The sequence below is a fragment of the Arvicanthis niloticus genome, chromosome 3, assembly GCF_011762505.2.
Source record: "Arvicanthis niloticus isolate mArvNil1 chromosome 3, mArvNil1.pat.X, whole genome shotgun sequence".
NCBI classification, from domain to species: domain Eukaryota; kingdom Metazoa; phylum Chordata; class Mammalia; order Rodentia; family Muridae; genus Arvicanthis; species Arvicanthis niloticus.
In genome coordinates, this window is record NC_047660.1 from 133,382,876 (window position 1) to 133,395,321 (window position 12,446).

The 12,446-nt window shown below is 41.8% G+C and overlaps 1 protein-coding gene across 2 annotated transcripts in view; it reads left to right on the plus strand.

Moving 5' to 3' along the window:
* Positions 1-12,446, plus strand: part of Stat4 (signal transducer and activator of transcription 4) — a 110,318-nt gene that overhangs the window by 13,463 nt on the left and 84,409 nt on the right. Inside the window, exons 1-3 of one of the 2 annotated variants that reach the window (XM_034498060.2) lie at positions 6,416-6,486; positions 9,329-9,457; positions 11,071-11,215. In XM_034498060.2, coding sequence (XP_034353951.1) covers positions 9,330-9,457; positions 11,071-11,215 — 273 coding nt within the window. In that variant the 5' untranslated portion in view covers positions 6,416-6,486; position 9,329. Of the gene's footprint in view, positions 1-6,415; positions 6,487-9,328; positions 9,458-11,070; positions 11,216-12,446 lie in introns of those variants that run through there. The other variant, XM_034498061.3, reaches the window with a different exon arrangement.

The following is a 12,446-nucleotide window of genomic DNA, read 5'->3' on the forward strand; positions in this document are numbered from 1 at the left end:
AATTTAGAGTGGAGTCTGGTAGATGCTCTTTCTCCTACTTATGCTAGTTAATTGAGATATTTGTGGTGTGTGAGTGTGCGTAACATGTATGATACATGTGTATCCTGTATGTGTGAGAGCAGGCTCACAGATGCCATCTGATGCATATGTGACCTATGCATGTGGAGGTCAAAGACAATCTTGCGTGTTAATCCTCTTTGTTTGAGGCAGGGTCTTTCCTTGCTCACTGTCATGTGCAGCAGACTAGCTGGCCTATAGCTTCTATAGATTCTCTTGCCTCCACCTTGGTCTCTCCTTAAAACCGCTGGAATTCCAGATGTGCATTCATGTGTCCCACATGGGATTCCAGATGTGCATTCATGTGTCTCAGATGGGACTCCATCTCAGGTTGTGATGCTTGCACAGTAGATGCTGTACCCAATGAGCCATCTCCCCAGTGCACAAGATATATTCTTTTTTTTTCTTTTTTTTTTCTTTTCTTTTTCTTTTTTTTTTGGTTTTTCGAGACATGGTTTCTCTGTATAGCCCTGGCTGTCCTGGAACTCACTCTGTAGACCAGGCTGGCCTCGAACTCAGAAATCCGCCTGCCTCTGCCTCCCAAGTGCTGGGATTAAAGGCGTGCGCCACCACTGCCCGGCCCAAGATATATTCTTAAATGAAGATAGTTTCCTTGCTAAAGCATTTCAGAGGGAGGAAGAGAAAAATTGCCTGAGTTTGGAATATTATGTAATGATCCTAGTAACTTATAAAATGTAAGATATTCTTATAAATTTTAATGGCAATAGCAATCTTGTGGGACAGAAGAACCTGGACAAGGCATGTCACCAGAAAGCCTTCTTCAAGGAGGACAGACTGTGGAACTGTTGCTATCAGGCCTTCCCTCTGTTTACTGGACAGTTAAGCACCTGATGTATTCCAGGCACAGGGCACTGAGACTCGAAGAAAAACCACATTTAGCCCCGATTCTCTAAACATCCAGTTCAGCATCGGACCCACATATGAATACATATGTGACAACATATAAGGAGACTGAGGAGCGTTTAAGTGGCCAGACAAGTTTTGAGAATGAGTCTTGTCCACTCTCCCGAGTTGTGCTTCAGCACAGGCAGCCTGGCAGCTCTCTGTGGATAGCACACATGATGGAATGGTACAAGACAACCTGCCGAATAGTGTGCAATTCTCTTAACGTGTCTGTCATCATAGTATGTTGGACATTTTTAAATGTATGCATATGCTTAAGAGTGCTGGTGGGTTGAGCCCATTTTGTTGCTGCTGCTGCTGCTTGCTCGACACTAACTAGAATCATCTGGGAACCCGTGGGACAATTTCTTGATTAATGACTGATGTGGAAAGGCCCAGCTCACTGTGGGTGGGCCTATCCCTGGGTAGGTGGTTCTGAGTTGTATAAGCAGGCTGAGCAAGCCATAGGAAGCAAGCCAGAAAGTCACACTCTTCCCTGGTTTCTTATTGATTCCGGCCTCTAGGTTCCTGCCCTGAGTTCCTTTTATGATGGGCTGTGAGGTGGAACTGTGAGCTGAAATAAAGCCTTTCCTCCCCAATTTGCTTTGGGTCCTGGGTGTTTTATCACCAAGATAGAAATTCTCACTAAGATGGGTAAAGTTTATTTCCAACTAATAGACTACTCTGAGTGTTTGAGAACTTGGCACAACAGTGTAGTGGTATAAGGATTAGGCAAACAATGCAGATGAAGTTTTTAGCATCACAGATAGAGTTCCAGCCAACGGATTTGCCATATGAAAGAATTCGGTGGTTTGCACATTGCAATGCTTGGACACGTCAGTAGAGGGAGCACAGTCATAGAGAACTGGGCTTGAGAAACCTTGGCTACTAAACCCTTTTTACAAGACTTTTGTCTCATTCCCATGAAGCCTTAGTGACTGAATACAGTGACCTATGAAGACCAGCCTCAGACTGTCTTGTCCCAGACATGTTCACAGTACCATTACCTGGTACTGATACACGCTACCGAGGAGTGGATATGGTTTTGTGTATGTGTATTTCTGTTTGTCCATCATTCAAGTCCAACTCAAGAGATGTCACAGAGGAAGCCTGGAGAAGAGAGCTAAGGTTCTACCAAAGATGAGAACCAATAAATGCTTATATTGTTTATACAAGAATATAGGAGATGGTGCTGACTTCTACTCCTGGCCATCCCACCCACCACCTTTTCTGTTTTTGGTCTCTAAAATAAATAGGTGTCCTCAGTAGAATAGAAAAATACAGTCAGGTGAATGGACGTGGAATCCACTCTGCCTCTTGCTTGCAAGAGTGATGCTTCCTGCTGCCATGGACCTCTCTTTGACTTCCACTCACTGCCTATAAAATAAGGGAGAGGAGGAAGGCGGAGGACCGAACTTTGACCTCCAAAGTTCCTCAGAACTTGACAAATGACTGTCCCCAACAGCTAGTATTTACTCCCCTATATAGTTGCCTACATCATACTTCTGACTTCACAGCCATTTTATATGAAATCTATATTCCCATTTCTACAGAAGGGAATCTGGCACTCAGTTCAGGTAGGCCGCATTACCAGATCCAGGCCCAGCAGAGGCTGAATCTACCTTCCTGAAAGGCCAATAGAGCAGCCAGCATAAGCTTTATAATCCAGCCTTGGGAAATGTCTTTGGGGAAGAGACAGGGAGTCTGTGGGGGCTTTTAAGTTTGAGATTCTTCAGTGGAAATTCATTTTAGACCTTAGAATGCTTGTTTTCTTTGTTTTTTTTTTTTTCTTTTGTGGGCCAGGGCAATGAAGGGACTTGTGTAGTTAGACTTGATTCAGAAACAGAGCACAGTGGCATTAGTGCACTTTCTGAGATGCCTCCATATAATAGACCAGAGGATGAAGGCAGATACCTTTTTCAATCAATCGATCAAGAAGAAGGTATTCTCTTAACAGAGACTCCCTCCGGAATACCCCTCAAGTTAAGCGACTGCAGAGGATAGGGGATGTTGTATATAATGGAGTTCTCTGTCATCTGAAGATCTCCACATGTGACTCCCCAAAATATCTTGAGGGGGTTTTGAGAAATTAAACTTTGTTATAATGATGTTTTGCGTTTCAGTAGGTTGATATTTCCACATGCTACCAAAGAAACGCTAAGCAAAGGAGGCAGACCTTCAAGGTACACATTTTTAATAGTATGTTTGGTGAAGTAGGACGTTATATGAAAGCATAGCTGAGCTTCTCAAAGAAAAGCACTTGTTCAGTTGTCTGAGTGACCAAAGTGAGCCTGTCACTACAGGGAAGCTGGCAAAACCCAAAAGAGGGAAACTCTTATTCCTCTTCATGAGCCCCACAGCTTCCCAGCATGTAAGAGGCCCATAGCGACATTACCAGATGCCGGTTTCTCCCACTGTGGATGAACTGAACCAGCATTCAGACTGTCTGCATAATTCCATGCACAAATGATTTCCAAGCAACTTATGTACTACACAACCACACATGGGTAAGAGTTCCATGCAAAATGCAAGAGACAAAGGACTGAGATAACCCAGTGGCAGAGCTCCTGTCTAACATGTCCAAGGCCCTGGGTTTGGTCCCTAACCCCACAGGGAAAAGCCACACAAGGCAAAAGGCAAGTCAGATCAGTGGGTTTGCTGAAACTATATATATGGTTTGATATGGTCTCAGGTTCTACAATGCAGTTGGTTCCTAAGAAACTACCACTTAATGAGTGTGTGCTTTCAAACAATACCTTTGTTAGCCAAAAGGCTATTATGATAACTCTTTTTATTTCCACTGCATAGTGATGTCAGTCTGGATTTTCTTCAAATATCTCAAGCAAAATGATATTTTACAACATATTAAATGCTGAATCAGATATAAGGATCCAGTTGTATTCTCATAACATATTATAGAGACTTAAGGAATATAACTCAGGTCTGGAGAGGTGGTTCAGGCTTGTAATCCCAACACTTGGGAGATGGAGGCAGGAAGATCAGGAGTTCAAAGCCATATTATATAGTGACTTTGAGGCTAGCCTGGGCTACTTGAGACCCTGTCTCAAAACAAACCCTAAAGCCACTCTTCTCACTGTACTTTTATTCTGGGAGATGTTTTTGTTGTTCGTAAAAACATGTTCATTTTAACATATAATGGATATATTATTGGAAGCATAAATACCTTATCTCAGATTTGAATTTTAATAGAGTGAATAATTGCAAAATTGTAGTACACAAACATGGGGGTTCTCAACAATTTTTAAAAAAACATTAAGGTGTCTCAAGATCTGTTTGAGCACTAGAAGTATCTCAAGGAGAAAGAGAGCACACCTTGTTTTCTACAGCAGGCATTCATGATAAAGATACAAAAACCAATGTGATTAACACTCTAAGGCAGGAAGCAAAAGTATCAAGTAGTGGACACCTTTGCTGTCCAGGAAGGCAGCCACTAGCCACCAGGGACCTTTAGATACTGGAAAGAAATCTAGTGTCAACTGAGAACTGTAAGCACCACTTACACTTGAGAATCTAAGTGTTAATTATGAAGGAATACAAAGTATCTTAGGTAGTAATTTAAATTTTTACATTGATTATATCCAGAAATATTTATTTTGTAGATACTAGGTTATTTGTGCGGTTGATGCTAATTTCATCCATTTTTCTCCACTTTAAATGTGGCTGGGTCTAGGGAAATGGCTCAGTGGGTAAAGTGCTTACATTCGGAAAGAGGACTTGAATTTGGATCGCCACCACTCATGTACAGCCAGCTGTGACGGAGCTGTGGCAAGATGGGAGGCAGGAGAATCCCCAGAAGCCTTCAGGCAGCCCAGGCTGGCTAACTCAGTGTCAACAGGACACCTTGTCTCAAACAGGGTTGGAGGCAAGGGCGACACTGGACATTGTTCTCTGATCTTCACTTGAGATCTGTGGCAGGCCAGCACTCACACAAGTTATGCACACGTGCCCATGTCCACACACATATTGAAAGAGAGGGAGTGGGGAGGAGGAAGAGAGAGACAAAGATTAAGAACATGAGGGGGATCAGAAAAATTCAAGGAGTGTGTTCTGTTTCTCCTAGACAGTTTGGTCAAGAAGAGTAAAAGAAATTCAACATACATACATACATACATACATACATACATACATACATGCATACATACATGCCAAACTGTGGGTTGGGGGCATTGTTGACATCTTCACAAAGGCTAGGATTTCACTGGGAGAACATGCAGTGAAGGGAACATTAGGAGTGAATAATGACAGTGCCCAGACTTGTCTGAGTGACAGCCCAGCTCCTGGGAGACAGAAGTTTCCTGGGTAGGTTGGGGCCGAATTAACCTGACCTTTGGAAGCCAAGATTATGGCCCTGTAGGCATGTAAGCACCTGATTCATGGAAGACAACTGGAGTTCTCCAGCAGTTTATGGGTTACCCAAAGTAGGATTTTCTTTGTGTGGGAACCTAGCAACATACACGATTAGAGGGTTCCTTGTAGCCAAGCAGTCAGGACAGGACTTCCTGAGCTGTAAATGTATACTGATATAGTTGACCACAATGCTTCTTGACTCATGGTGGGGTGTGAATGACATAGTTGTCACCTGGGAGAGAAAAATCCAGGTGACAAATCTGTGTGATGGCTGGTCATTGTGAGTATGTTACGGGCGTTGCCTAGGTATACTACCCTAGACACATGTGTATCCAGACTGGCCATTGCTTTCCACTAGTCTGATTTATTTTGCTGAACTCTTGTAGACATTTTTCCTGTTTAAGGCATTAATATCTAAGGGAATCTGCTGAAAGTCCAGTGATCCCTGAGTGAAGACTGTCTATCTTAGTTCAGTGGCTATGTCTCTGAGTAACTTTGTTCTCCTGCCTGGTCCTCAATGTCTCCAGAAAGTGAGATTTAGAACCAAAAGGAACCAAGGCTCCACCCGACTCTTGATTCTTGAACAGGCCCATGTCATAAAGAAGGAAGCACACACACACTACAGGTACCAGGGCAAGGCCAATTAGAGTAGGAGAAAGCTGGCCAGAGAGGGCAGACACTGGGAACTTTCACAGGAGTTGGCCCAAACCTAAGTGAGTCTGTCCTCTCACTCCAAGAGAGCAGACTCTGCTGGAGATTGGTGTGTTGATCCTTGTTCCCTTGCCCGCTCTTTCCAGGGATAGCTTGCCATTAAGAGTGGGGGTGTGTTTGAGGAAAACTAGGATCCTAGTCCTTCAGTGTGACCCCCTTCCTTACTCAGCACTCTTGGGCCACCAGCATTTGTAAGAGTGGCTACTAGGGATGGGGGCCATGTTCTGCAAAGGGGGCTTCAGCCTGACTTTGCAAAGCGTTTCTAGAATAGAGTGGGTAGGAACTGACTAAAGTCCCAGGGACTCAAACACTGACGCACAGGAAAGCCTCAAGTGGGTGGAGAAATGCAAATCCCCTGGAGGCATGACGTCAGCGGCTGTGGACCCTGAAGGCCGATTCTGACTTTGGACTAGAGCAGTGCCACTACCTGGACGGAGGGAGAGCCAGGTAAGCCAGGCAGCCCACATCTGGGTGTGGCCTCTCCACAGGAGGAAACACCCAGGCAGGATGCCTGGGGCTTCTTTCTACAATTGTGTTTTGCTTCGTTTTTAACATGACTGGGGAGGAAGGGGTGCCTATAAAAAGAAGGGTCCTACTCCCCACACTCAAATCACTCAGAAGAAAACAGTCTTCCAAAGACTTAAATGGAGATCTGGCTCAGATCTTCACTGAAGGAGGGAGAAGTGGAGACATCACCCTGAAGCAGAGCAGTGGGTTGGGGGCTGTGTTGGTGCGGAGGTGTGTCAGCTAAGGGCTGGGAGACAGCCCTAATTTTCTTTAGCCAGCGGAGTGTTGTGATGTCTGACCCGAGACTGGCATATCTGGGTTTCAGAGAAACAACACCCAGCTAGAGTAGCTGGTGATTGTCGCTTTGAGAAGTGTGAGTGGTGCTTAGGGTAAGTCCCTTTGCAAAGAGGTCAAAGAGTCAACAGCACCCCTGGCTCCCGAGAGATGCAATGCCTGAATGCCGGGAGGGAGCAGGCAGGCATCCAGGTTTTAGAAGGAAAGTACTTGTCCATGAAGCAGGACAATGAGCGCCTATAGAGTGAAAACAGACACCCTGCTGGAGGTCTGAACACCAAACAACAGCAACGAGAGCAACACCAAAACAAAACAAAACAAACAACCCCCCCCAACCCACTTTACTTAATTTCTTAAAGTTTTATAAAAGAAAATTTAAAAGGAACTTACCAAATCCCCTCTCATGTGCTACCCTCCGAACCTTCTCTTTTTCTCCCTAGGGTATTCCCTCTCAACTTTAAGTGCCGGTTTGTTTAGTTGGTTTGTTTCAAAGCTACCGGGTTCTGTAGTGCTGCCTGCATTGTGCAAGGGTGATGGATGACATAGGATTGGAGCATAGGTAGCGTCAGGGACACAGACCCTGAAGAAAACTCTCTCCCTCCCTCTAACGATCAATTGCCAATAGGTCCCCAGCCAGGGGTGGGACTTCCTAAGCTCCCAGCTAAGTCTGAAGGTTTTCCTCTTCAGGGCCCCGCCAGGGAGAAGAGGGTCCTTCTGCACCTTGCTTCAGCCTTGGTTTGCAAGAGTGACTTATCTGAGTGATTTAACTATTAAGATAAGTAAAATAACCCGCATTCAAATAATGAAAAAGATTTAACAATAGAAACAGAGAAAGCGGCCACGCCTTCTTCAGCCCTTGCCTTCCCGATGCCACTGAACCAACGCTACTGAACCTTTACTGCGGGTAGGAGAAAAGAATGCTCCAGTTCTGTTCCCAGACCTGAAAGTTTGTCAGAGCTGCACATTGTGGGCAGAAGTCACAACCCCTCTTTGGCGCTTGGTTGTGCTTGCTACCCTCCCGCTTATTCAGGGGCCCATCAGGAGGCCCAAATAAGCTTCCTTAAATAAACGTTATTTACTGAACACCCACACCATACCTGCAATGGCCAGTAGTGAATACTCATAAACTTAGTCATGCACTAGTTCAAGATAGCTTCTCTCCCTAACTACTTTTTCCTGCACGAAACACAACTTTTATTATTGTATGTATTGATTGATTGATTTATATTTATCTATTTATTGGTATAGTTTACAACATTTAGTGGAAGCTCAAGGAAAAGGTGTTTTAAAATGTTCCCACTGAAATCTGAAGACTCAACTTGTTCTGTAAGCAAAGGGAAGCATCATACCTCCAAGATATATTGAAATATTGTGGTGAAAGTTTTTTTCCCTTGACTTAGATTACTTATCAAGAATTCTGCATTCCAAAAGAGCAAAGACAATAACTTAGAAACTTCAGGGGAATTAAGCCATAAATATTTTTCTACGCTAGAAAGTGCATCTACAGCCATTCTATGCTGGTCAGAGTTGGAGTATACAGGTTACACTAGAAGATCAGACTGGTCTCTGTGTGTTTGTTATAAAACTGGGGTAGTTTACTTTGGTTAACTTGAGGGCTCAATCACTGTCAGATACAAGGTGACTTTGTATCTAAAAAAGCATCGCCCAACCATAGATCACTAGAGAAGAATAAAAATATATGTTGGTTTAGAAATATTTTGCACTGATATGACTCTTAACATGGGAGTGCACAAGTGCTGTTCTTCAGAAAAGCTGCCACAGCACTGAACTCTAGTCAGGTAGTCAGGTGCCTAGAGCTGACTGTAGAGTCCCAACAAACATGAAGTGAAGAAAAAGGGCTTGAGCATTTTCATGAAAAAGAAGCTCTGGGGAAGAAATGAATAGGCCTCAGAAGGTACAGTCGATGTGTGTGTGTGTGTGTGTGTGTGTGTGTGTGTGTGTGTGAGAGAGAGAGAGAGAGAGAGAGACAGAGAGAGAGAGAGAGAATATGTGTGTGTTCTTATTTACCTTCAGCCTGCTCAAAGAGGGAGGATAGGGAAGCATTTTGCTGACGATACAGGTTCTGTGCTAACCCCTGAGTCTATATGAACAGCCGGGTAGGGTAGGGCATGGGGTGTTTGGGGAGGAGGGTGGGACTTCCTGAAACAACAGCCTAGGAGGTCATGGTAGGGCAAGGAAGGATGTGGTTGGGGCAGAGGAAGAAAGCTGTCCTGCACAAGGGATAGTTTTTAAGAAAACACCGAGAGGAATCACTGGACGCTGAGTTTCAAATGCATTTCCTCCTTTCTTCCTTGAGATACCATAAAAGTCAAATTTTTCTCCTTCCTTTGAAAAATTATAAGTTAATTTCCCTCCTACAATTAACTAATAGCTAACAGCTGATTGAGGTCTGAGTCAAGAAGAAACCCTGTCTCATGGCTCCCAGTGAGCCATCTTTTAAAGCTCTTACTTTACCCTTCTTTTGTAGCATGTCTCAGTGGAATCAAGTCCAACAATTAGAAATCAAGTTTTTGGAGCAAGTAGATCAGTTCTATGATGACAACTTTCCTATGGAAATCCGGCATCTGCTGGCCCAGTGGATCGAGACTCAAGACTGGTAGGCTACAAAGCATTCCCTAGAAAATGTTGGGCAGATGCTTTGTGTCCTTTTTGTGTCCTAGTCATGTATTCTATGGTCTGTTTTTGACTCAGCAGATGCAGTCTTTTAGGTATATATGTGTGTGTGTGTGTGTGTATATATACACACACATATATATACATACATATGTATATCTAATATAAACATGTATGTATATATACATACATGTATATATGTATGTATATACACATATGTGTGTAATATATATTATATATGGCATATATTATATATGTAATATATATATAATTTTTAATATAATATCACACTTTTTCTGACAAGGCCACACCTCCTAATCCTTTTAGATACTGCTACTCCATAGTGTATACGAATATATGAGCTTATGGGGGGCATGTTTATTCAAACCACCACACCAATGTTTGTCAAGTCCCAGAGGAACAATTCCACTATTCTATATTCAAGGCTAGTAAATATTCTTTTTAGAAATTCTTTTCCACCTTAGTGGGAAATATTCACTCCTTAACACACCATGTCCCCCCACCCCCATTTTATTTTCAACAAGTTCCTTCCCTGTTGCTGGCTGTTTTTACCTTTTTACAATTAGAGCAAGATGAGGCAAAAGGCTCACTCAGTGTCTCCAAACCAAGCCATTGGACATGGGAAATAATGCAAACAGCTTCTATATGAATGTGAAACCATCCAGTGAGTGAACATTTTACAAAGCTATATTCACTCCATATGATTAAACTCCCTCCTTTCCTTCAACCACCTTTCCTATTGTGTAAGAATATAAAGCACCCAGAGGATCTTAACCCCTTGTCACTGTACAGTAGCATCACCTGATTTGCATGTTCTGCCGTTATCATCCCACCCATCTGCACAACGTGCTCACCTCACTCAGAAAGTCAGGCTCAATAAACAGTAGCCTCGGCCCTCAAAACTCAGTTCCAATCTGTTTTTCTTCCTTTTCTTTATGAATTTGTGTAAAGGATGTTCTTTATATGAAGGAATCATGTATGTTTTATTTTGTAGTTTACTGCATGTACCAGAATTTTATTCAAATTTGAAGCTGGATAGTATTTCATTGTATGGACACACTCACTGCCTATAGTCAGGCCCACTTACTTACTGGCAGGTATTTGGGTCATTCTACCTTGACCTTTGGACCATTGCCAGTAAACTTACTATGAGGGACCAGATGCCAGTACCTGGTCTCATCCGCGGTGTTTGCATGTAGGCCCAGCTGTAGAGCTGTTGGCTCACATAATTGCATGTAGTATAAGTTACTGCTAACCTTTTCACAGGGGCTCATTCTTCAGCCATACATAAAGGCTTTGCTTTCTTACTATTCTTGCCAAGATTTATTTTCTGATTTTTTTAAAAAAAATAATAGCCATCCCAATGAGGTTGAATTACTATTTTAGGGTACTTTTAATTTAAAAAATCCTAATGATGTTGAATAGCTTTTCATGTACTCAATTTAACTTTTATAACGTCTAGGTGCTTATCATTGCAGAATAAATCTGATATTTAAAATATATTGGTAAAGAAGTGAATATTGAATTAACTGTTTTTTCTTAAGTAGTAATACCTGGACGTTTTATTTATTTTAGGGAAGTAGCATCTAACAATGAAACTATGGCAACAATTCTGCTTCAAAACTTATTAATACAATTGGATGAGCAGTTGGGTCGGGTTTCCAAAGAGAAAAACCTGATATTGATTCACAATCTAAAGAGAATTAGAAAAGTTCTTCAGGTAAGAATACATTCTACTTTTTAAAAAAATGATTGTGCATGTCTTAAATCGGGAGAAAATTTGAATATGTGCCCGTAAGTGACTTTCAAAACAGATTTAAAGGTAAAATTTTTGTTTCTTCATTTAATTATTTTTCTACTCAGGTTTTTATTACTGTGTTTATTTAAACATTTTTTGAGTCTAAGATTCTATGGAAGTGAGAAGGTGTGCGTGTGCATGCACAGGTGTGCATGTGTATGTTACTCATCTGTCTTATAATACAACTATAGCCAAGTTCAATATTATGGAAAAAAAATTTAAAAGACCAGCTATTCATGTCTATCCTCTAACCCTTCCATGTCTTCATCTTTTATATAACAGTATTCTCATTCATTAAGTATAAATATCATGGATATATATTATAATTGATTAAATAATGTTGATACACTATTATTAGCTTAAAGATCAAGATATGATGAAGATGAATTAAGTATAGTGTCAGGTGTCTAGCATCATGTCACTACACAATGTCAGGTGTCTAGCTAGCTAGCATCACGTCACTCTACACAATGTTAGGTGTCTAACATCACAGCACTATACAGTGGAAAAATCACCTGTGCCTCAGTTATTTTCCCTCCCTGTCTTCACACTGAGCACTTGAAAGTAGAGGCCATTTCATCTCTGAGGTTTGTCTTCTCTTTAATGTTTTACAGTTAGAAACATACAGTTTACGGCTCCTTAAGCCACTGGTGTCTTCCACTTAGCACCAAGCACTGAAAGTCTTTGTTTTCATGGTGTGATAGCTTTATTGTTGATCACTAAATAATATTCCAATGTATTTATTTTACTCTTTCTAAATAAAGCTGTTAAAAGTTACGTATGGGTTTTGCAGAGGTCTAAGTTTTCATTCCATTTGAGTCATTACCCAAAACTGTGATTTCTATGTTGCTATTCTCAGACTTAGTCTTATTTCACTTTCTCTCTTTCTCCCTCAGATAGAGTGATGTATATTCATAATAAAAATGGAAACAATGTAAAAAATACAAAGAAAGCTAGAAACAACCCAAAACCTAGTTCTTAGATGCAAGCATGTTAATATTTGATGAGCGTCAATTTAAACATTTACCTGTATGTGTGTATCTGCAGATAACACAACAGAGTAAATTGCAACTATCATCTGTAACATCTCACTCCCACATACCATGTACAGAAGGAAGGTGAGACTCTATACCTCTCTCTCTCTCTCTCTCTC